At 52.0% G+C, this 25,500-nt stretch overlaps 1 protein-coding gene across 6 annotated transcripts in view; it reads right to left on the bottom strand.

Moving 5' to 3' along the window:
* Nucleotides 1–25,500, bottom strand: part of SYT7 (synaptotagmin 7) — a 149,594-nt gene that overhangs the window by 45,022 nt on the left and 79,072 nt on the right. The window contains exons 3-7 of one of the 6 annotated variants that reach the window (XM_090032267.1): nucleotides 21,448–21,527; nucleotides 14,823–14,954; nucleotides 13,499–13,714; nucleotides 6,733–7,101; nucleotides 837–959 (exon numbers count right to left, since the gene is read on the bottom strand). In XM_090032267.1, the coding sequence (XP_089888393.1) occupies nucleotides 837–959; nucleotides 6,733–7,101; nucleotides 13,499–13,714; nucleotides 14,823–14,954; nucleotides 21,448–21,527 (920 nt within the window). The remainder of the gene's footprint in view (nucleotides 1–836; nucleotides 960–6,732; nucleotides 7,102–13,498; nucleotides 13,715–14,822; nucleotides 14,955–21,447; nucleotides 21,528–25,500) is intronic. The other 5 variants (XM_090032269.1, XM_090032268.1, XM_090032271.1 and 2 more) reach the window with 5 other exon arrangements.

The following is a 25,500-nucleotide window of genomic DNA, read 5'->3' on the forward strand; positions in this document are numbered from 1 at the left end:
TGGCTCTAGGGCATGTGCTATCCACGTTCAGCAGAGGTGGTCTCCCGGGATCTAATGTACAACTGCCTCAGTGTTTACACAAGGGTGGAATCCAAGACATATACTCCTCTTCACTGGCCCTTCCTCACCCTCTGCCCCCCTGAGCCCCTTGCCAGCCAACACTGGAGTTGAGTATGTCAGTGGCAAAACCACCTTTACCTTCTATAGGGGCCAGGACTGCAATCAGGGTGGGGGTGGCAGCAGAGGGTGGTGGCTCTTGGTCCTCCCAGATGTGCTGCACAGGGTACTGAATAGTCAGGGACCTCTCTGAGACTACCTGTGGTGGGCTAAGGTGTTGGGACATGGGGACTTCCCAAGCGCTTCCCAGTGACCCCACATGGGCAAAAGTCCCCTTCTCTCCCTCAACCCAGTCAGCCTCTCTCTCTCCTTTTCTCCAGGGACATTTTCATATCCCTTCTCCCTGCCCTTTCCCCTCTACCTCTATGGCATGGACTAATCAGGCTGAGGATGCTTTATAGCCCTAGCAGACCCCTCTCCATTCCCCGACATGCACCCTCTGCATGCCCACAAGAGAAGGGAGGGGATTTGACATTAAGGAGAATGGGGTGAGGGAAGAAGCAAATGCCACACTCCAGCGCTTCCCCACAGCAGGTGTGGACACCAGAAGTGGGAGCCAGGGACTAGGGAAGTCAGTGTGCCCAGCACCTGGGATGCCTGAAGTTCCACCCTCCTGATGCTCCGACCTTCCACTCCCACTGGCCACAGGAGCTGGTGCCAGCCTTCGCCGACCCTCTCGTCTCCTCCTGCTGCTGAAGTGCCCTCTCCCTTACTCATACCTCTTGTCCCCCTGAGTGTTCTGGTTCTGCTGGTTCCCCGTGGTTTGCAGGTCTGGTATATTGGCAAAGTCGTCCTGTTCCGAGAGTCCCAAAACCAGAGATAACACCACCATCCGGCCTTCCCTGCCCAAAAGGGAGCCGGCCACAGCGAGGAGGAGGCCCCAGATTCAGGAAGCAGAAAGGAAAGAGAGAGAACAAAGCATAAGAAATGAAGCCTGAGGGAGAAAGAGCAGCGAGAATTACCCCAGAGACAGAATGGGTGCAAGGGACTTCTCCAGCTTGGGGAAGACACCCATGGCACAAGCTGAAGGCTCATTTGGAAGCATGTTGAGGGGAGAGGAAATGACACAACAGAGCTTCTCAGATCTCTGTAAAGCACGCACCTTTGAAAACTCACGCAGCCCACGGAGAAAGCCATCCAGTCCTAGTGCCACTGTTCAGCAGGAAAAAGGAACTTGTGGGGTCCATGGGGACTTCATTGCCAGGAGACCGACGGGGACACAACTCCAGGAAAAGGCTGTGACACAGACCTTACCCCACCTCTATGACCTCTTAAATGGCACTAAAGAGTCTTTTAGGCACCTAAGGCTGCTTACAGATATAACCCCCCCCCCGAAAACAGCATTTTACTTCCAGCTCAGCACACCCCTGTGCCAATCCCAGTGCATGCCTGGAAGAGGCATCTCATCAGTTTGACCCGGCTCACCCCGTGTCTGTACAGAGATAAAAGTACCAAAAAAGCCCACTAAAGCATGTGATCTATACAGACGCTGGGGGGCCAGCTCAAACATGCTTCCTCTTCTGGTAAAGTGCTGTTTTGTTTTCTTTTTCTTCACATCTGTCAGCAGCCTAAGTCTCTAAGTGTGATCCTATTCTACTTTGCTCACGTTCTTTGAGACACAAGTCCAGGAAGGGGCCGTCAGTTTGACATAGGGAACTGGGAGGCCTGGGGTATTTCCCCTCCCATGGGAGACCAGCTCTGCTCTTGCTCACAGCTGCACAGGGTTGTTACACTGTGCAGAAGATAAGGGTCAGCAGAGACAATGGGATGGTAACAAAGGGAGGTGAGGAGGGAGTGAAGATAGGTATGGGATGGGAGAGAGTGGGCACAATGTGGGAAGGATGGGCCTGGCTAAGGGTTGGCATGGGAGATGGGTGGTTCTGAGAGGAGGTCTGATGCTGAGGGGGTGGGCCGCAGGGTTAAGACTGAAGGAAATCCTTGATAAGGAGACAGCTGGGGACTCTGTGTGTGTGTGCATGTATACATGCAAGTATAGCGGTTGGGATACAGAACTGGATTGACAGAGGGTCAGCCAGCGTGGAAGAAGAAGAGTTGGCATTTCAGTGCTGCATCACTCACAAAGGGCCACACCCAGAAACATGATCCTTGCCTTCAGGCAACATTTCACCTGGATGGGGATCTTTCTAAGGCACTGCACGGTTGGCAGCTCCACTCACATCTCTGATTTGGTGTGAGAGAAGAAGGGACTGCTCCAGGGTGGTGCTCCAGGGCCTGGCATAGAGGCAGTGTGGACATGCCTGTAGGCGCTAGTACAGAAAACTACTTTTAGGCACCCTTGTTTGCAAACCTTGTTTGTTTGGAGAAGGCTGGGATTTTAAAGAAAAATATGACAGTGTTTGGAGTCTGAGTGGCTTTGAAATTTGAGGGACTGGCAGGTGATCCAGCTCCCTTCATCTCTTTACATTTCCCTGTAGCAGATAAGAAGGTGCTGGCACCTGTGGGACACTGATGTACAGAGAGGTTCATCTGCTCACCCAGGGTCATGCTAACAGAGCCAGGGTCAGAACCCAGTCTGCCTGCCTATGACCCCCTAGACCCTGCCCCTGCCCTGATCAGTGTATAAGGCCTCCCTCTCTAATTGTCAGATGCCTGATGTTTGCAAAGTGCTTTGAGGTCATGGCCTGGAAGATGCTGTGGCAGTATAAGTTGTTAACCACAATCACATCTGTGCCCTGAAAGCACATCCTCCCTAGGGCTACACCTCTGGAACCCTAGAGCAGTGTCATCCAGAAGGGGCTCACAGCAGCCTTGAGGTACATGAAGCTCCTTGTAGCATGACAGGGGAGCGTAGTCCCCCTCTCCATGCTGCAAACTCCTTCCTGCCATGAGGTTCAGTCTTATGCCATCTATTGGATTCTTGCCCTAAACGGACTTTGTTAGGAGGACACTCTGGAAACTAAAGGGCAGCTGAGCTTCCAAGCCAGGGCTCCAACCTAGGAACAGCTATCAGCAAGGTCTGTCCTGTGAAGGGCTTGGCACACAACACATAGCACACCTGGGTTTCCAGCAGCAGAACAGCCCTAGTTGCAAGCTCTGTGTGGGAGTCTCTGGGGGAGGTTCCCCACCACCCTGTGTGATGGAGGACATCAGCTGGACAACCAGCGCAGCCCCCTCTGGCTTTGAATTCAAGGCATGTGAGAGGAGGAGGCTGCTACACCAAACCTGCTAGCTTGTAGCTTGCTCTGCACCAGCCCCAGCTTGGAGTGAAGGGGGCCTGCCAGGGCACTGTCCCCACAGCATCTGCAGCCATTGGAAGGGCAGGTGGCTCTTCAGGGTCACAGATCTGGCATCATGAGGCTCCACCCCTTGAGGAATGCAGCTCTGGGATCCCCAGGATCTTCCTTAGTTCATCTGAGGACACAGCCTGCATGTCACTACTTTGCAGTGTCCTTCAAGAAACCAAAAAGGTGCTTGGGACGGTTGGGGGCTGGGAAAGGTCACTCAAAGTGACTAGGGGTTGGGGCCAGGGCAAGTCATATGATGCCTGGGTTTCTCCTGAAAGACTAGCACTTTGGATGTGCCCTGAAAAAGGGAACAGGGGAGAAATCTTCCTTATGGCAAGTGGAAGCAAGAAAGAAGAGGACAGACTTCTGTTGGGGGAAGGGGAGAACAAAGGGCCCCCACATCAGAAGGTGTGGTGGGGAGAGAGATTGTCACCAGGTACAAACAAGGGGTTACAGCCATCTCTGTGTCTCGGGGGAGGGGAGACACACCTGCACGCCACGGGGCATAGAGTCTGGATGGCACTGCAGGCTCCTGCCCCTGGGGAGGCCAGTTATAGCAAAAGAAAACTGCCTCAGGAAAACCTTAATCTTAGGGCATGTTTTATCAGTCATCTAGCTTGCAACCTAATGCCCTATAAAGAGCTCACCCGGGGTTCAGAGAGGGGCATGAAAACCCTCTAACAAAGCCACATACAATGGCCATCGATTTAATTCTGTTATCCTAGGCTCTTTGAGGACAAGGAGGCAGCATTGGATCTCATGGAGGAGCAGCAGGGGACACCCTTCTCCCTTCCAATGGCATGAAGCCTGGCACTCTCCCAGCATGGACCCAACCCTACTAGAGCTGCACTCACCATTCACATTCTTGCCAGCCCACATCATATGGACTAGCTCCCCTCACCCCTGCAATTGTCGCTCATGGCCAGGCAAACGACAGCAATTATTTGCACGGGGAAGCAAGAGTGGGCAGATAGATTGCTCTCTATATGTGTATGGAGAAGAACTCGCTTGGCTTCAGCCTCCTGGTGGAGGGTGGGGCGGGGAGCTCGCGGCCATCGGTACAAGCCCCTTACATAAAGGTTCTGATCCCACGCCTGAAGATCAAGCGGTTTTTGTCCACTTCAGGTTCTGGGACAGCGAGTCTTCACATCTGCCTTTGTGTGGCTGATGCAAGCTCGTTAGTGCAGCCTCCCACAACCCCCTGGAGGTTAATAAATGCGTTTGCATTAAAATGCTGAGGAGCAGAGTTTGATGGTAAACAAGATGAAACAACAACAACAACAACAAAGTTAATGGTTTTGGGAAGTAATGGAACTAAGTGGCGGTGGCTCCTCCAAGGGGAGGAACATTGGGGCTGTTCTGCTCCTTTCCTTTCTGTGGGTATGCTTTTTTCCCCCCCACCAATTAAAGCTGGAATAAGCAAATGATGCTGTGCAAACACAGAAGTCTATAATCCTCTGGAGGTCTAATGAGCTTCATGTATAAATCAGGAAGCAGGCAAATGGAGCCCGCTATGAAAATCTTTCAGGCCGAGGCTGGGAGGCAGACACTCCATGCTGCTGATTGAGATGGAGAAGGGGGTGGGCTGCTAGGAAATGGAGGGGAATTAACAGCAAGTAAATGAATGTGGAGGATGGTGGCCACCGCCATCGCTTGTGATTGTCACGGTGGACTGCGGCTCCTGCTCTAGGATCTCAAAGTGGTTTGCGCTGGGTTGATTAAAGCTAGCCGTGTCCAGGAGGGAGGACAGACTTCGCCTCTGTGTGCTAGAGCCGTCAATGTCTGGAAATCAGCACAGTCCCTCACCTAACTGGGCACCCCCAGAGGACCTGAGCACAGCCCACCTGTGGAGTTCCTCCTCCCAGCACCACAATGGCATCAGGAAGTGTTATCTCACTTGGCAAAGTGGGAACTGAGGTGCCAGGGAGATTACATGACTCACCCACAGCTGCTCATGAAGACGAAGTCTGAGCCAGAATCAGAACCCAGCTGTCCTGAACCCCATTCTGGTGCCCTGGGTACTAGACTGCCCTTCCCAAGCATGGCTGGAGTCAAAGGAACTGTGGCTGATTTACTCCAGCATGGGAAATTCAGACTCAGGGTTTGCACGGAGATACACCAATTTACCTCCACTAGCAAGGAGCTGTCTTAGTTCACAATCCCATCCCTGGTGACTTCCATAAGGCAATCCTGATTTTCATCAGCTGGGGATCTAGCCACAGGTGCTCCCATGGCAGGACAAAATGTGGTCCCTGTCTGGCACTGTGCATGGGCTGAGACATAACATGCAGAGCATGAGGGCTTGGGAGAATATTGGTGTGGGCAAGGGAGGGAGGGAGGAAGGGAGGGAGGCTTCCTCAGAAGATAAGCCACATCTTCATATGCAGAGATAGGGTGACAGCCACAGCCTTGGATTAGTCCTTAAGCACTGGGGATTTCAAAGCTGTCCTCAATAGGAGCCGTGTTTTAGACAGATGACAGATCACCCACGCAGCCCTGAGGGTCTTGGCGCTAAGCGGCTGGGTACAGAGGCTAAGTAGACCATTGCCTACTCTGTGATGAAATGCAGGCAAGTGGCCCCCTCGAGGGAGAGGGGTGCCAGTTTCATGGGATGGAATGAGAACCTGTTTGCCACGCTGCAGGGGGAAGAAAGCGCCTCTCCAGGGAGCTGACAGACTTTCCCTCCCACCTGAGACAGTATTGTGCACTGTCTGCCTGATGCTGAGGGGGATATGGCAAGATATCACTGACATCTGGATTTTTGCAGCAGCCCTTTAGCAAGTGAGGTTCCAAAGTGGGAGCCTGGTCTAAATCTTCTGGGGAGTGCAGGACTTAGAAATAGGGTGCTATAGCACTGCCTATGGGGCTGCTGAGAGCAGGCTCCACAGCCCGGTTCTCTTGCCTTGGGCTATGACCCACAAAGTGAATGAGCTTGACTGGTTCCTAGCGGTGGGAGAGTGGGATCTGGAGAACTATCCTGGAGCAGGCCCATGGAAAGGTCCTCCTCGATGCTCATGGCAAACCCAGGACATGACACGGAAGTGGTGGAGTTTGGTCAGTGATGCACAGCAAATGCTTTCCCCAGATACAAAGAGAGGGAGCGGAGGGGAATGAGAGACCCCAACCCCTTCTGGGAGGGAGATGAGGCTCTCCACCTCCTCCACCACTGTCTCACTGGGCCATGCTGGGACGTAGCTACTTCGGCAGCTGGCAAGTGCAACAGCAAGGAGTCTAAGCAGTGAGAGTTGCCCATGACAGAGGAAAACCTGGCACCTGGCATGGCACCAGGGCCTCAGCCCTGAGCCTGTGGGGGCAAGTGGAACAAAGGAGCAAGGGAGCAAGAGGAAAGGAGAACAGAGCGAGAACTTACAGGAAGGACTTCATGTCCAAGCCTCGGTTGCGAATCTGCCCCACTACATGGTCCCAGCTCCCTGGGTTTGAGCGGCTCCGGCCCCCAGCCGTGCGGTGCTTGAAGCCAGCCGAGGTGCCCTGGCGCGACTGGCCGCTCCGGTAGCCCCGGGCGTTGCCGGCGCTGGAAGAGGAGCTGGTGTGGGACTGGAGGTGGCCCAAGCTCTGGCTGGTAGTGGGCTGGTTGTGGTTGGTTTTCTGGTGCTGGCTGAGAGGCTGCTGAAGGCTCTGCTGGCGCATCAGGGTGCGGGGGCGCTGGCATTTTGGGTCTCCTGCTGAGGTGGGGATATACTCAAGGGTAGTGGCTGTGGACATGGTGGAGTCCTCAAAACTTAGGGAGGGGAAGGGCAGAGGAGAGGAGAGAAAGGAAAAGAAGGTGAAGGGGCAAAATTGGAGGAAGGAAAAGAAGAGAGTTAGAGAGAAGATGCCCCAGCGCAAGGAGCTGTCTGGCAGGCGCCTTCGGAAGCAGCAAGTGGTTCCTCTGGGTCTCGACCCCGTCTCTGCCTCTCTGGGGGTGCGAAGCCCTCGCTCCATAGCCATCTTGCCCATCTGCCCTCCCCTGCTCCTCAGGGCTGGGTGTGAAAGTGCCTGCCGGTTGGTCCCTGCTCCGCTGCCCCGCGACTCAGAGAGACGGCACCTTCTCAGCATGCCAGCCGACCTCATTTCTGAGCTAATTAGGCTGCTGTGGAAAGGCAAATCCCTCAGTGTCCATGCCATTTCTTATCACATAGGAAACGCCCACCTGCCCCGCCTCCCTCCCCCATGGGCTATAGGTAGGGCAGCCGAGACCTCCCAGAAACGGGCTTGGCAAGGAGATTCAAGCCAAGCTTGCAGCTGGAGCATCACAGATACAGTCCTGGCCCCGGGCCTCTGGCCCTTCCACACCTCCCCTCCCCCAGGCTCAGAGCTCATGCAGCAGTGTGACATGGATGCCCTTTTGGTATACTGAGAATATGGCGTGACTCGCGGCAGCCACATCACATGCTAGACTAAGTGTGAAGGGGGGACCTTCCAGTAAGCTCTTTTGCGATTGGCGGGCAGCCCCTTCACTAGCCATCTGCTGGGCATGCTGCTCCACAGATCTGGGAGCTACATCAGATGTGGCACTGAGCAAACTGTGAGATGAAAGCCCATAGATTCTGCACTCAGCAGCCCCGAACTAAGGGAGGAAATGCTTGTATCTTGGATAAACGACATTTTTTTAGCTTATGGGATATCTCTGCATGTAGGGGCCCAACCCCTGACTCACAAACATGCAAAGCCCCACTCCTTAGCTGCTGCCAATCAGGGCCCCTCCACCGACTCTAGAGGGTCCACAGTCAGAATTGCAGCCATCTGAGCTTATGGCTAGGAATATGGCAGAGCTCCAGATCGGGATCTCCTTTGGGCATGAGAGACAGAGCACATGGACAGTGGAGCACAGGGGCTGGTGCAAGACACTGTAGGTTGTTAGATGCGCTAACGTGCAGTCAGAAGCAGGCAGAGTATATGGCTGAATGACACATGACAGGGTCTGTGCTGAGATATGGGCTTGTACAACTTGCCAAACAGGCAGCCAGGCACTTGACAGAGCACCTGGCAAAACACAACCTGATATATGACAGGACACATGGCTAACCATGCAGGCCAATACATGACCAGGCATGTGTCTTCTGAGCTTGCAAGCTGATACATGACAGAACACCCAGCAAAATATACAGTCAGTGGCATGAAAGAGTATACAGCAAAACATGCGTCAGAGCACATGGCTAAACAGGCAGGCAAACATGTGACAAGGCACATGGCTTAACATGCAGCCAGACCAAGCTGAGCATGCAAGGCAGAGTACAGATGACTACATGATGGCACACAGGATTAACACTCCAACTGGGCATGCTACAGGCACATGAACAGACACTGGAGGGAGTGCCTGGCTGTACATGTGGTAGGGCACATGGCTGGGCATTTGCTAGAGCACACAGCTGAGCACGCATCTGTCGCATCTGGGTACGCCTCTGGAGCACATGGCTGGACACACATCCAGAGCACATGGCAGGGTACCCAGTTGGACATTCATGCAGACTGGCAGGCTGGTAAACAAGGTAGCATTCATTGCTGAGCTATTTCTGGGGCAGCCAAGGGATTCACAGTCCACCCCACATTTTATCTCAAACCAACATTCCTATCCTTAACTAGCTCCCATGGGCACAAAGGAAGCAGAACGGCCCTAGCACCAAGACAGCAGATCTTAGTGCCCATCCCAGCTGACCTCTATGGCACACGCGACTCGGGTGGAACCACTTTCACCATAGCAGCAGTAGCAAAACCTCCTATAATCTCCATTTGGGCATGGGCTGTGTTAACGGTGAAGCTGTGCCTTTGTGGAGTGCAAAGAGAACAGAAAGAGAAAAAGAAAGAGAGAAAGAAAGAAAAAGAAAGGGGGAGAAAAAGAGAGAGAGAGAGAGAGAGAAAGAGAGAGAAGTGAATTCCATCAGCAAGGAGCCCCCTGGGGCCCTGGCACCTTGGAGACATGTGTTATCCTGCTGGCATTGTCTCTGGCTCTGAACATATTTGTGGGTCTCTTGGCCAATGACTGGATATGTGACTCAGAAGGGGCAGCATCACCTGGATAGCAGGTCCCACAAGTCTGGCCCGTGGACTGCCCGGCATGAGGCAGAGATGGGCCTTTCCCAGCTGCTGCCTCCTTCCCAGAGCTTGGCGACCTCATTTCAGGTTTCTATCAAATCCTAAATTAGTCCAATTTACAACTGCTCAGTCACAGGAAACTAAAATTGGCTTCTCCAGGCCCTGTGCCAGAAGAATATATGCATTTTTATCAGTGGTAATTGTGGGATAGGAGCCAGTCCTGAAGTAGAAAGGCTGATCCTGGCACCCACAACACCTGTACCTTGGCATTTGCTGGTACCTGCATGCATTGTCAGGTACTGCCATGTCTACTCAGCAGGGAGCACAAGGGCTACCTCAGCCAGCCAGCCAGTGCAGGGAAGGCCACATCAGAGCCAGGCATGTCAGCTACAGGAATGGCCAATGTCACTCCCAGACAAAGTGAACTTTATTAAGGTACAGCAGATTGATTCTGTCTGCAGCTAACCTTATTGAAACAGTGACAGAGTATCTAAAAAACCCAGCAACACTTGAAAACCAGTAGAATCAAAAGTGAAATTTATGAAAATACAAAGGCTGGAGATACTAGAAATTCAGAGTTAAGTTTCTACAAACACCCTTAACTGCACCATTCCTCACTCTACAACTCATGATCCACATGATATAGACTGGTGCCCAGGCTAGGTGTTATGAGTTATGTTGAGAGGTTTGTCAACTCCACTCTCTCGATGAAATACAGGGTAGAAAGACATCCAGTTTCAAAGCAGTGAAATTGTCTACCTGTCTGTCATGATTAAAGCATAAATCCAGTTTCACGTTAAAGACTGTATGATTCTATTTATCACCCTTCACCTCTTTTGGTTCCCGGTCTGGATGCATCTCTCCCTTGACTCTAGTTACTTCACCTTACAACAGAACACAGATGGATTTGTGTCACACTGGGTCATCAAAGGATCATGCTGTATTGTGGAAGATGGCCAGCTAGTCCAAAAAGTATGACTGCATGAAGGAGGTAGGGGAGGGAGGAAAGGGCTTCAGTCTTTTGGTTATGATGCCATTTTGACTGGTGAACACTTTCATGCCCAGCTCCTTGTACAGCCATGTCTACTTTTTGTATACTTTTTTCCCTTTTATTTTTAACATTTTTATAATAAAGTTCTGTTAGTCTGTCTTTCTGGGCCAGGTCAAGACAGCAACCTTGAAGAACCACAGGGGCCGGCTCTTACATTGCCCTTCACGTCTTCCAGTTCCTGCTATGGGCACATGTCTCTTTTGAGCTTGGACACATCACTCTACAACAAAACGTGACCCAGTTTGCGATGCACTGGGCCATTAAGGGGGAACTCTGTGCAGTGGAAGATGACTGGCTAGTCCTAAAAGTTTGGCTGCATGAAGGGTGGTGAGGAGGGGGAGGGGATTTCAATCTCTGTTATAGTCACTTTTAGTGACAAATGTTTTAATGACCAGTGCCTGGTGGGACTCTCTACACTTATAACTTTTGTTTTTAACATTTTTGTAATAAAGATTAAAAAGTTTTTAAAAAGTCAGTCCATCCATCCTCTCTCCCTTCTTCTCCCTTTAGGTGAACATCTAAATAACGCCTCTGCAGAACAGGTAAAGGTGACTGAGCCCTTTCTTAGCTCCAGTAGGCATTTGTGGTCTGTATTTGACAGGCAGAAAGCAAGCACTGCATGTGAGTCAGTGCAGGAAGTTAACGCAAAGGAAGGACTGTACCTGGATGTTATTCCAATACAGTGAAAAAACAGGTTCTACATCATAAAGCAAAAAATGGATTTCTGCAGGAAAAGCCCATAACTGATAAAAGAAAGAAAAGCTGTCCAAGACAGTTGTAAGGTTGTTCAGGGGCATTGGGAAGCAGCGTATCTATGGCAAGTATTGGAACCTCTGAATCTCCACACCTTTGAATTATTTTCTCCATACACACGAACCTTAACTTACAATTTTCCGGCTTTAAAGTGATTTTTTTATAACCATAAGGTTTTAATTCTTTTTTTAGAAGTATTTGATATGCTGTCTTGGGAACATCCTTCCTTTTTTCCTGAATGTACTTTAGCACAATGCAGTAAAAAATTCACTGTAGATCGATACATTTTCTTCTGAGAGACTATTTTGCTATATTTCTAGACAGGGTGCGGAATTATACATGTTACACAATAAATTACAAAACGACACTGTGCTTGATTTAAATACTGCACTATCAAAGTCTACATTCTCTTTCTCCAAGTTAGTTTAGTGAACAGAGATTAGAAATTTTGAGACCAGGCCCTCAGCTGGCATATATAACCACATGACTCCCTCTAACAGAGTTCAGTTTAGTTCAGTTTACATCAGCTGCAGACCTCATTTGAAATCTTGAACCAAACCATTTTAGGTTACAAGAGTTCTCAACAAGCTGAAAAAGCTCTATGTTCCCTAAACCTAATGGACTTCAAGATTTCCCCTAACACCTCTCTGGCATCAGGCAAAAGGGTTGGGGAGAGTAGGAGAAATTTCAGGTCCCAAAAGTTTGTCTAATTTTAAATGCAGGATCCAGATCTGAACACAGACTGGAGCCCAGGGGGCCATAACAGCCCCTAGCTACCTCTGGCAATTTCTAGTATTCTTCAATTTCTCTCACAATTTTCTCTCTTGAGCACTCAGTTTTGCTCCCACACAAACCAGAGCAGCTTCTCAAGAATCCCCATGGGAGCATTCCCTCAGCAGAGCCGGGTGCAACCACTAGTCAGCATGGAAGAGCTAGAGAAGCATGCCCAAGTCAGAGGGACTTGCACCCTGGCAACCTCTTCCCTTCCTCACCCATCACAAATACTGCTCCCCTGCCTTGTACCCACTGCCTTCCTGGAATGAAGCGCTGATTCCAAGGGATGGAGTGGTTGTCAGGCAACCTCAGTCCAGACTCCTAGCAGTACAGGTGGCAGGCCACGTCCCTGGGGTTAAATTTCCCCAGGGCACATCAGAGGAGCAGCTGGCGAGAACAGCTGGGGGAACTAGACATCTGGCATCAGGGAGAGGGGGGCGGCCACCAGGTGTTTAGAGAATGTGACTGAGTTAATTAATCTGTCCCCCACAAGCCCTCCTGCTTCCCTTCATTTCTCAGTTTCCATGGACACCATCATCCTATTGCCACCCTCCCAGTCTCTGCTGGTGGCCTGAGCATCACTTTCAACTATGCTTTCACACCCAGGCTGCATGGAAACCTCGCCTGCACCTTCTCTAGTCTTTTTCTGTCCACCCAGGCAGCCTGCCCCTCCAAGCCCACATGCTCTCATATCTTGCCTTCAGAAGCCACCTCATCCGGGCCACTGATAAATGCACCCTAGCCCTGCTTGCTATCTGCTTAGGAGGCACCTGCAAAGATCATACCCCTGGCTGGCTACTGTGTCCATCCCACCTCTCCCTTGCCATCTGTCTGCTGCCTTTGCTAGACACAAGTGACTCCCTGTCGCCTCCAAGGGTTTTCTTGGTCTATCCACATCCTGCCTATTGCTTCTCACACATTAGCCAGACATTAGTTCCCACCAATCCTCCCTCTGCCACTCACATTAAGCATTCAAACAAGCCCCTTCATGCTCCTTCCTCTGATGGGTCTCACACAAGCTCCCTTTCACTGTCTGCAAACATCCTCCTCCTTCAGTTCCTTCCTTGCAAAACTCAATCAAGACAACTGATGGACTGAGTCCTGTATCCACCTGTTGTCTGGTATAGGTGGACTGCTACAGACTGTAAGCCCCTAAGAGCAGAGACTTCCTCTCTGTCCTCTTTGCAGTGTCTAGTCCAGTGGAGCCCCAAGGCATTAAGGCAACAAAGATAATAATCATTATGGGTGGATAGGTTGAGAATGACCTCATCTTGAACTGGGGCAAAATCCCTGCTGGGTGGCCACGAGTCTCATGCTATCGCCTCCATTCCAGGTTCTCCTGCACAATCTGACCGGGGCATTAACCCCTTCATGCAGGAAAATGTTTGCTCCCACCCACACTTTCCTGGCCTCCCCCCGCCCCAGCTTGACCCCATTGTGGGGGACAGGCCATCCCCTCAGGCAGCCAGGCATCCAGGCCATCCCGGTGGGGCAGTGCGGGACAATCGGGGCCGTTCTCACTCACTTGGATAGGCTGAGCTTCCCTGCTGCTAGGTGGCTCTGCACCGTGTGCCATCGGCCTTTCCCCGCCTTCCCATTGCTGGGGTCGCTGTGGGCAGACAGGCTGCTCTTCATGCCGTCCTCTCGGAGCTGCTGCTTCTCCCCCAGGCGTCCTTCTCGCTCCCCCGCCAACCCCGACGTGGCAGAGGCAGCCAATTTAGCGCCCGACAGCAGGGAGCCACTGGGGCGGGCCGGCGGGCCGTACCCCCCAGGACAGACACGAAGGGGGTGGCAGGGCGTGGCGGGGAGGAGGCCACATGGGGAGAGGGGGAGAAAGAGAGAGAGAGAGAAAGAGGGAGAGAGAAGGAGAGAGACAGACAGACAGACAAGAGACAGACAGACAGACAGAGAGAGAGAGAGACATCAGCACTGCAAAAGAAGGGGCTGAGGGCGAACCTTTGGCACAGGGAGTGGAGAGAGAGAGAAAAAAACAACAGGCGGCCCCAGCTCGGTTGTGAGTTTATGATGGCGGTAAAATTACATTATCCCATAGACAACGAGGGGTTAAACAATGGAGAAAACTGTTAGGAGAGGCACTGCACAGGCAGAGGGAGAGAAAAGCCATGTTAGTGAGAGCTTACCAGTACCATCATCACCACCACACAGTGCAAATGCAGAGTACACGCTGAGAGGGTGACCAAAACGCGCAACCCCATCCTATGCTGCAGAGGAGTGGGGGCACTGGGTGGGGCAGGGAGAGCCGAGGGGACCTGGCAGGGAGGGCAGCGCTAGCCTCATGGAGAGAGTCGCTGATGCAATGGTTCCCAACCCATTTGGGCAGCCGTTCTGGTCTCACCGGTGAAGGGCCTGGGCTCAAGCTCACCCGTGTCAATGGAGCTCTCCATTGGCAGTGGTGAGGACTGGGTGATGAAACCCAGAAGCTCAGGCCCAACCTCCCCAGTTATGAGGCAGCAGGGCATGAGGTCAGGGTTCCTGGTCATGAGTCCAGTTCTGGTGCCATCAAACCCATTGGTAACATTACCTTAGACTTCGCCAGTGCCAGGACCCAGATCTAGTTGTGGGGGAGAGGTGGTGAGTCTGGTGAACCAGCCTCGTGTGACAGCTCCAGTGCGTGCATACCAGTGGTTGGGAAGCACTGAGGAAGGGGTGGGGAAGGAAGGGGAAAGGGCAGGAGGGGTTGCTCGTCTCCATGGTCATCTGCCCATGGGGGTGGAGTGTGTGGGGAGAGGAGGTAGAGTGAAGAGGAGAAAGGTGGAGGAGGGGAGCGGGGAGAGGAAGGTGGTTGCGCATATACTCACTACACATGATCAAACCAAAGAGAAACTCACTTGAGGGAAAGCCGTGGATCACCGTATGGGGCGTAAGGTGAAATGTTTAGTATAAACTCCTTGGGAGGGTAGGAACTCCATTTCTGCTGCACTGTGTTGTCATTGTTATTCCAAAAGTCTCTGTCTAGATCACTAGATCGGCAGGAGAAGAGGGGAGAAAGAAAAGGGAAATACAAGAGAGAGAATCTGAATTCCTGCGAGGGGAGGAAGGAGAAGAAAATAAAAAAAATCACCGCCCCCAAGAAAACCAGACAGCCAGGTGTGGGGGGGAATGGAGACGGATGCCGATTCCACCTGTGGGAGAGAAGCCATGGCTGTAGTGGCGTCCATCTGCCACACACACACCCCCACGCACACATTGAGGAAGGATGGACGGGGGGACAGTGAGAGGAAGAGCTGCAGAAAGACAGAAGCAGGTGCCTTGAAAAGCTGGTAGGAGAGAGAGAGATGGAGCATGGGTTAAAGGCAGTGCTGCTGGGTGCCACAGCCTGTTACATCCTTCCTTGCTTTCAGCCCGGCTCTTGGGGAACCACTTCCAGGCTAACCTGGCTCCTGTGCTGGCCACCTCCCCAAGCACCTCACTGCCATGGATAGTAGAATTACTGCTGACTCCATGCCATCAGAAATGAAAAGCTGACTCCATATTCATAAGACCAGCTTAAAAAGGCAAGGTTTTTAGGAAATGCAAAATTTGAGAGCATCAGACCTCTAGCATTTGTACTTTCAAGCTGCTGTCAGCAACTGTAAGGGCTAGGGACTAACTTGGGCTTTAAAAGGAAGCTGAAAGTCACACAAAATCACATGACTCCAGGACCTGGAGCCACTGAAAAAACACTACATCATCTTACGACTCACACTAAAATCACAAGGGCTGGTGACACTGCTCTAGACATATTCTCTTAGACCTGAGACGGTGGCAGAGTCCTTAACTTCTTCCAGCAGCTGCCATGGCATATGTAACCCTAACAACTAGAGGGAGATGGCCTAAAGGGATTCAACACCCAGACTACAAAGGATGGGAAGAAATGGGACTGGCAGGCTGGAAAGACTCTAAGATACCTGCCAATATTGAGAGCTAAAGGCAGGTTCTGATCCACAGGGATGTCCCTCAGTGGTCTCCATGAAGCAGTGGGCAGGAGTTTACTTAGCCTGCCTCAGCCACCACTGTGAGATGTTCTCTGAAATATGGCACCCCACCAGGAATAAGCAGAGATGGGAATTTGTGTGCCTATGGGCACAAGCTAAGAGAAACACAAGACTGAAATCTGCCACTTACCAGTAAAAGCTCACCTGCAAGGGAGAGTGGATGGCTTCAGGGGAGGGTTCTGAGTCCCTGCCTTTCACCCTGAGAGTCCCATCACTGGGACTCATTTCAACACAGCAGGAATGGAGAACCTGGGAGAGTGAATCACTGAAAAACTCCCTGCTGCAGATGGGGGGCAATGGGGAGCATTCTCTGCACGGCCCAGACCTACTGGCACCTGGTCACAGGTGTGCAACCCCTTTCTGGACGACCCACAGATCACGATAGTTTATTCATGATGTGTGATTCCCTCACTGCAGGATCCAAAGTTGCTGACACCCCCATTCCAGATGTGTAACTCCCTCCCTGAAAGATCCAAAACTACTAATTCCCTGCTCCTAATGTGAACCCCTCTCCTTCTAAAAGCTCTAGATCTAGGCTAGCCCTTCTGGCATTGATCAATAGGCCCCTGACGGTTGGACTCTGCAAGCCCCTGCTTTATTTCTTTACCTGGTAGTGTAGAGGGAGCTGGGGAGATGGCAGGGGCGGGGGGAGTGCCTTGTGACTTAACCTCCTTGTATGGTTCTTCGACTCTAAATAGGTCACTTGACACCACAGAGAGATAAGATGGGAGCCAGGTCTAACCACTACCTCCTGACTCCAGAGAGCTGTCAATGGCTTCCCAGCTCTGACCCCAAGCACGTGAGAGCAGCAAGCAGTGCCTTTGAAGTCAAGTGGTACTGCGGCAAATTTATCAGAAACTTCAAAAGCCCTTGGTAGGCTGCATGCCTGCACTCAGCCCCAGCTCCCCTCATTAATTCCTCCAGCCCTCCTATGGCTCCAGCATGAAGCAGATTCATGCAGGCCTTTTCAAAACACAAAGAGGGAGATGAAAGGCCTACAAGAGGGGGGTGGCGGCAACCCCGGGGGGTCGGAGGGGAGAGCTGCTGCTTTTCACCTGGGAGCACCAGGCTCACTTACCACCAGATGGAGAGAAGAGCAGGGCAGGGAGGAGGGGGTAGGGAGGAAAAAAAGAGAGAAAGAGAAAGGGGAGGAGTAGGCAAGGGCGAGAAATGGAAGGAGGGGAGGGAAAAGGTAAAAGAAGGAGGGAGACAAAGCCTCTCTGACTGACATGCCAGCCACTTGAGGGTTGGAGAGCAAGCCCCCCAGAGAGGCTTCTTCTGGTGCTGGGACTGGCATGCCTACAGGAAAGTGAGTCCCTGAGTCCCAGGAAAGAGGGGAGAGGGTGCATTGTCCTCTGGGGAAGGCAGAAGGTGGTGGGGGGAGGTGGCAGGGGAGCATTTGGGATGGAAGATAGAGTGCTTTGGGTGGAGGGCAGAGCATTTGGGAGGGAAGGGGCAGTCTCCCATGCTGTCTGCCATCTCTCTCCTGTTTCCCTCACTGGCCCTGGAGTAGCTCCTCTTTGGGGAAGGCAACCCACACATGACTCCTCAGCGAGCAACGAGGCCACATTGACACCCCTTTGGCCCTATCCTCCCACCAACACAGTCCTCAGCAGCCCGTGTGCTACCCACCACAACTGTAGCACCCGACAGGTACTAGTAATGACTGGCAGTGACACCTGTGGGCTGGCATAAGGCAAGGCCCCATCCATCCAAGGATCCCATGCACACCCTCCCTCCCTCCCTTATCCACCAGCCAGAATAGCCACACTAGCAGCAGCCCTGGAGGGCCGGCCCTGGTCACAATGGGATGAGGGGGAGGCCCTGCCTCAGCTCTCTACACAGAGTACCATAAAGCCTTGGCAACAATGGAGGGAGAAGCGACAGGCCTCTATAGCCATTCTGTCAGTGAAGGTTTACAGAAGCTCAACCTGGAGGACCAGACCAACAAGAATTCTTTCTTCATGCTGCATCAGGACAAGAGCTCATTCACCAAATCATCTATCTTCCCAGGACAATGTCCTCCCAGTGAGCCCTACACCCAGATGCAGAGACCAAAGATCAAGGGATGCCAAGGTTCCAGTAGCCTGATTCTACCGGAGCAGGTGGGGATAATCTCTTCTTCACCCTCAGGTTGAGCTGTGTTTGCAAGCCCTGGGGGAGGACTAAGTTCCCCATATGGGCCAATTGTGCCACACTGCCCCATGGTGTGACGCTGCAGCATGCCCTTGCCAGCACTGGTCCCTTCTCCTTGCAGATATGCCCTCCTCTCCATTGCATACATCCCAGGAGGCTTTCTCAGCCATGAGTGTGCAGCCCATCTGCCTGCACAGCTCTCAGCTCTGTGCCTCCAGAAAGCTGGAGTGGGGACCACTCCATGTGGAGGGCAAACCACTATATCTTCTGATGCCATGTTGTTTTCTAAACACTGTGAGGCTGCAGAGCCCAGCCACGGCCAGGCTCTAAGAAATGTCTTCTGACCTGTATCCTCCAACAGCCTTGGCCCAGAGCACATCACAGAGTAAAAAGGCTTGGTATATGAGTGAGAAGTCACAGAAATGTCCATGACTCAAATGATGTGAGAAATGGGCCCACAGAGGCCCCCTCCTTCTGTGGCACAGAGGTACCTCCAATTTCCATTATGGGGCTGAGGAGATTTGAAGCATCTCCATCTCCATCTGGGGGACAGAGAGGACTCTGATGTGTCTCCTTCTCTCCAGGCAGAATGGCCAGGGTTGGAGAAAGGGATGAATTTGGGTGCTGTTGTGCAAATGGGGAAGAATAAATCACAGACAATGGTTCATCTGGGACAATGAAGCCAGTGATGCCTGGGATTAGTGCCCAAAGGCTTTGACTTTGCCCACGTTGAGGAAACAGAGCACTGAGGACAGCCACCAAGGCTCCTGGGAGGCAATTTCCTGCCATCCAGGGAGGGATGGAGGGAAACACAAAGCATTAACTGGCTCTCTTGTTCCCTCAAAGCCAGTGTGTTGGAGCAGCACTGGAGAGCTGAGACCAACATATGTGCACTGGGGTGTGTTGTGGGCCAGGAAAGAAGGGGGAGGGCAGTCTGTGAGGTGTTGCCACAGGTACACACAAAGTTGTAGGGCTGAAGTCCAACTGGTGATGGTGGGGCTGTGTGTTATGGGAGCAAGATGCTGAGGCTGTTTGTGTGTGTGTGCGTATGTGTGTGCTTGTGTAAAAGTAGTGTGGGGATACATGGTCTGAGCTGTAGGGCTGGAGTAGTGAATGTGTGAGTATTTAGTAGTGAAGGGTATGGGTAAGTAGGTGTGTGAGGCACTTGTGGTAAAAGAGAATGTGAGGGGTCAATAGTGTTAGTTTTGTGGGATGGTTTGGGGCCACACGGTTTGAGGGTGTTTGGTATTTGGGGACTATATGAAGTATCTCACTGGGGAAGGGGTATGAAGTCAATACTGGGTGTATCTGATGGTGGAGCAGATGGGGGATGTAGTGCCTCTGATGCCGCCTCATGCACAGGGGTAGGAAAGCAGACTTCTTTGTGTGCAGTTAGAACTGCCTGTATAAAGGTAAACTGACTTTATGGGTGCCTGGGGAGTGCTGAGACAGTGTATTTGCAGTTGAGGAGATGCAGGCTATTTGACAGTCAAATCTTTTGGGAACCAGGATGCTGGAGCTGTTTGGAGTGGAACTAGAGTATGTGAGGCATTTGGTGTTCAGTTGAGTGAATATATGGTGAGGTGTACAGGGAACAGAGTCTGTGAGCAGGGGCATGTCTGTGAGCTATTGAAGCAGTTTATGTGTATGTGTATGTTTGAATGTGTGAGTTCATGAATGTACAATGTCTGTGGGGAAGTGAGTGTTGAGGGTTTGTGAGGATGTTTGGTGTTGACACTGACTGAGAGTGTAGGGTGTAGTTTCATAGTAGGTAGGGTAGGAAGGGACCTAAGCAGATCATCAAGTCTGACCCCCTGCCCTGGGCAGAAATGAGTACTGGGGTCAAGCGACCCCCGCAAGGTGTTTGGCCAGCCTCCTCTTAAAGACCCCCAGGGTAGGAGCCAGCACCACTTCTTTTGGAAGTTGGTTCCAGCTTCTAGCCTCCCTGACTGTGAAGTAGTGCCTCCTGATATCTAGCCTAAATCTACCCTCTGCCAGCTTGTGACCGTTATTCCTGGTCACTCCCGGTAGTACTCAGGGGGAACAGGGACTCTCCCATTGCCTGCTGGTCCCCCTTGGCCAGTTTACAGATGGCCACCAGATCCCCTCTCAGCCTTCTCTTGTGGATGCTGAACAGGTTCAGGTCCCGTAGCCTGCTGCCCCCTGATCATGCGAGCGGCCCTCCTCTGGACCCTCTCCATGTTGTCCACATCCCTCCTGAAGTGCGGTGCCCAGAACTGGATGCAGTACTCCAACTGTGGCCTGACCATTGCCGCACAGAGGGGGAGGATCACCTCCTTGGACTTCCTCATGATGCATCTGTAGATGCATGACAAGGTGCAGTTAGCTTTCCTGACAATGTCCTCACATTAGCAGCCTATGTTCATCTTGGAATCAATCATGACTCCAAGATCCTTTTCTGCCTCTGCACTGATGAGAAGGGAGTTCCCCAGCCTGTAGGTAAGCTGCTGGTTTTTCCTCCCCAGGTGCATCACCTTGCACTTGTCAGTGTTGAAACCCATCCTGTTCTCATCCGCCCACCCCTGTAACTGGTCCAGATCTATTTGCAGCCTGTCCCTTTCCTCCAGTGTGCCTACTTCTCCCCACATCTTAGTGTCATCCACAAACTTGAACAAGGTACTTTTCACCTCGTCGTCCAAGTCGCTGATGAAGATGTTGAACAGTGCAGGCCCAAGGACTGAGCCCTGGGGAACCCCACTGCCCACATCTTTCCAGGTCAAAAATGACCCACCCACCACCACTCTCTGGGTGCGGCCTTCCAGCGAATTTGTGACCCATCTGACTGTGCAGGCATCGACACTACAGTCACCTAATTTTTTAATGAGAATGGGGAAGCAGAATGTGTGGGGATACTTGTGGGATGCTAAGACTATAGGGGCAGGGAGTATGAGGGGACAAAGTCTGTGAGGTGTGTTGTGTTGAGAGTGTGGCAGTGATTAGGGGTGGTAGTACAGGGTATGCAGAATGTTAGGGGGCTTTTCAACTGTGTGAGAACAGGGATGTAGGAGGAGCAGAGTATATGGGGATATTGGATGGTTGCAGAGTGCTGAGGGCATGCGGTGGTGTTTGTTGGGGGCAGCCTGAGAGGTGTTGAGGCTTTGTGGGGGCACCATACATGTAGTGATGTTGTAGGGAAGAGGCAATATGGCAATGTGGTGGTGCAATGTGTTGGGATGTCGAGGGTTTGGGGCACAGAGTGTGTGGTCCAGCACCTTCCATGAGCTGAAATTCCTGCTCCTGGAAAGCCTTCTGCTGCAGTGACCATGTCCCAGAGCTGTGCCTCAAGCCTCCATCCCCTCCCGCGCTTTCCCGTGGCACCTACTTGATGGTTTTCTTCTCGCTTCGGCCTCGGCTGGAGTCTGGGGTCCCCACCGTCTCCAGGGAGTTCTTGTAACGTTTACCCTAGGAATAAAAAGAGGAGAGAAAGTTAAGTCCAGGAAGCAGCTGTTAGGCTTGCTGCTGACAGTGTCAGCAGAGGCTTTCAGTGGTGCCACCTAGCTCTCCAGGGAGAAGGGAATGTACAGTTGAATGTACAGCTACTGGATTTCAGGAGACAGACCTTGCCTGAGGCTATGGTTGAAATTTGTGCCCTCAATTGGCAGGTAAGTTTTGAGATGATCTAGTTTTACCCCTGGGGGTTCCTGGTCTACCTTTCTTGGAAGCTGCTTTCCTGGTTTTCATCATTATACCCACCCTGCCCCACAAGCAAATTAGGAACCTTCTCCCAATTTCTGGGGGGTCCCCCCTGACATCTAACACTGGGAGAGAGCACCCCAACACAGAGATCCCCCCAATGGACTATCATGCCACAGCTTGATAAAGGATGTTGGCACCAGTGTGGTATTGTGCACTAGGATACTAAAAGAGCACTAGGAAGACTGTGTCCTTGAGCCCTGCCCCCTCCCTTTTCTCACCCCATCATATCTGCAACAGGGGAGGAACAGGCAATTTTAGGATTAATTGAACTTTAATTAATTAAGTTCACAGTAACAAAAAATTAAAGTCATAAGATAATGAAGTGTGCATTTGTTCCTAATTGGGTCTTGATAATAAGGGCACTTTGTTGTGATTTCTGATGGCAGGTTCAACGTGCTGCATGATTCCAGGGCAGACAAGAGCACAATTAATGCTAATTAGTGAACAATTAGCAGATGAAGCTATCCCGCCCAGGTGCAGAGAGAAAGCCTTTCCTTGCTGAGTGCTCTTCAGCATCTGGTTGCTCTCCATTGGGGGATGGGTGGAAAGGAATGACAGGAAGTGGGATAGCAGCTAGGGGGTGTGACAATGTGGGAATTTGGATCTGGATTGCGGGGTGTGGTGACAGAGAGGGATAAGGCAGCCTGAGGGACAGGGAGAATTTTGGATCTAGCCTCAGGGTGGGTATGAGTAATGGAGGTGGATTCAGATCTGAATCAGGGCTGGATGACAAGAACAGCAGGGCAGCAGGTGTGAAGGATCTAAGGGGAGCCAGGTCTGAAAGGAGGTCGGGGCCAGTACAAGAGTGGCTATGGTTTGTACTGGGAGTGGGAGTGGCATTCAGAGAGCCATCAGAAAAGGACAGAACTAAGGGGACAACAGTTTTAAATGACATCCTGAGCAGGGTCAGGCTGGGAGGTATAACTAGCAGTGTCAAACATGAACCTTTAGAAACACCCCCTCTCCCTGCCGCTTCTTACCCCACCCACAATATTTCTCTTATCCCTGAGTAGCTGCATGCAAGCAATACTTGCTGAGGCTGCTTGATGTAGTGGGATAATCAAGCCAAGTTGAGCTGAGAAAAGGCCTGAGAATGAACAAAGGGAACCTCTTGTGTGCAATGATCTGGCAGGGAAGAGATTTTTGGAGGTCGTGCAGGCAGGTACAAGGGTGGATGTGGGAAACAGATGTTCTCCATCTCCTCACTTTGGGGAGTCATCACCTCAGGAAGAATTTGGCCTAGAATCTGCAAATGTCCTTTGCAGGCACGTCTGTGTCCCTGAATGCTCCTTGGAAGGCTGTCTGGCTAATTTTGGAACTGGCCACTGTGAATTCCTGAACCTTGGAGAGCTCCTGTCAGGACCCAGCTGAGCTGAGAACCTTTGCCAACATTATTTCAGGCAGTGCGACCTGGAGACTTTGTCACCTTTGTTGGCCGCAAGGCACAGGCTTGTGCTCCTCACAAGACCTGCTGGGTGTGCCAGAGACACTCCATTTTCCACTTCTGTCCTCTCCCTTCCCCCACGGCTGGAGAAAGGCTGCAGGCTCTGCCAATGTGATAGAAGAGATCCATGCATACACTTGTTCAACAGCGCTGGGTTTGCTGGCCTGGCCTGTGGAGTGAGGAATCTGCATCAGTTGATGCATTCAGGTCCCAGAGACACCTCAGCCTTGCCCTGGAAATTCTCTGGGTCGTGGACTGAAGCAGATGTTGCCACAGCAGTGCACAGCTCTGGCAAGCTCCATTAACAGGACTGGTCAGGTGTGAGGGAGCCACGGGCTCTGCTAGCTCAGCCTCCAGCCAGCCCCATCACTCAAACTATTCCTGGCCACTGAGGTCTCAGACACAAGCCAGAAGGGCACCTGACTCCCGTTCTAAGCTGAAGAATATGTCCCATGTCATTCAGCTCAACACCACATCCATAAACATGGTCAAATCTAAAGCCTGGTCCATAATTCAGCTCTGCTCCCCTGGAGCAGCCCATGGGGAGAGAGAGTTTCCTTTGTGCCCCTTGCTACCTAACCAGACTTCAAGGACATCAAAGAGAGCAATGACTTCCCCAGTGGCATTAGTCACAGGGATTTAACTTTGCTGCTGTCATTTCCACTGGAGAATGGGGGTCAGATGAAAGCGATTTAGGGCAGACAGCATAATGGGTTATTAGTTGCCATGGTTGCAAAGGGATGAGCTTTTGGGGAAGGCAAAGAAGATGTGACCCCTGCCTCATACAGAAAGCTGAATTTCACCCCCATTGCCTGGATGTAACCTCTGTGCTTATGCCAGCGCTGAATTTGGCCCAGCAGGCCAACCTGAGGCAAACACACATCCTCCTTTAGGTGACCAAGAGTCCCAGCTTTGTCACTGATGTACAGACCAGGGACTTTTTCCTGTGTGATCCACAGGGACAAAGGTGTCACACCAGGTGGGCTTTCCTTTCCTTAGTGCAAATCTAGCCACTTTGCTATTTAGACACATTTCTTCTGCCTTTGCTATGGCCCCCCACTCCCCCTTCCTTGACTTTTGGCCAATAGTATGTTGCTTTTACTGTCTGCATGAGGCAGCTGGGGATGGTCCAGGCTGGGCAACTCTGAAGTCAGGGTGTCTTGCCCAAAGGGGGCCTGAGATGGGGGTAGGATAATGGTGTGCACATGATGTAAGCAGTCCAGGGTAAGAAGCCTGCATCACCCCTCTACAGATGCTGATTAACAGGGTGCTGGAAGAGAAGGGATGGATGAACTTGACTTGCTGTCACACAGTGGTCAGACCCTCCTGACCCCAGCCCAGTCAGAACGCCCCCAGGGACAGCTCTGACTCTAGGGAGCTTGATCTTCAGTCACAGGCCTAAGCTACCCAGATACTGTCCGAACACTGACTCGTTAGCCTGCACTGTGCTGTGGCTTGTGACTGACCCACTGATGCAGGAAGGCAGGTGAAGCCTTTTGGAAGGGCCTGGAGGACCAGACCCTCAGCTGGCATAAATCAGGCACAGAGCCTTGGACAGGAATGCAGGGGGTGGGTACAGCTCCTCTCTCAGTCACAGCCCTGGTGGGGAGGGAGGTATGTTGGAGAGGGTTCCTGGCAGGAGTGTGGGGAGGGCCATTAGAGACTGTCCATTTCTGTCTGCCAGCACTGGATGTGGAAAGGGCTGAGGCTTCAGGGTGGGCAACAAAGAAGCCCTGGGGCAGGTGGCGAAAGGGACAGAATCCTTCCCATCCTTTCAGCCCTCTTAAGTGAATGCATGAGCTACCCCAATCACAGGGTGTCTGATGGCTGCACCGAGACACCCATGCACAGCAAGCCTGAGAGAAGAGGAAGGCAAGTCACTGGAGGATTTAGGGTGTGAGCACTACAACCGGGGAGCGCTCAGCCAGGCTGGTCCCTATGTCTCCCAGCAGGCAACACTGTATGGAGTGGGACAGTAGGGCTGCCTGCGGAGGGAGCTCTCAGCTACTCTAGCCCCGATCTTCTACAGTAGGGGATGCTGTAGGGAGTGGACCATGAGCACTGGCTGTGAAGGGGCCTCTCAGCTAGCCCCAATCTCGCCCCAGTCTCCCCTAGCAGGGGGTGCTGTAGGGAACAGGACAGGAACAAGCCACCACAGAACCAAATGGGACAGGTTTTGAAGTTCTGTGCGTATGCAAGCCAGCCCACACAAAAGCAAGGTGCGAGTTTCTAGAA

Source organism: Crocodylus siamensis, chromosome 2, assembly GCF_052110815.1.
Source record: "Crocodylus siamensis isolate JL-2025a chromosome 2, ASM5211081v1, whole genome shotgun sequence".
In the NCBI taxonomy this organism is placed as follows: domain Eukaryota; kingdom Metazoa; phylum Chordata; order Crocodylia; family Crocodylidae; genus Crocodylus; species Crocodylus siamensis.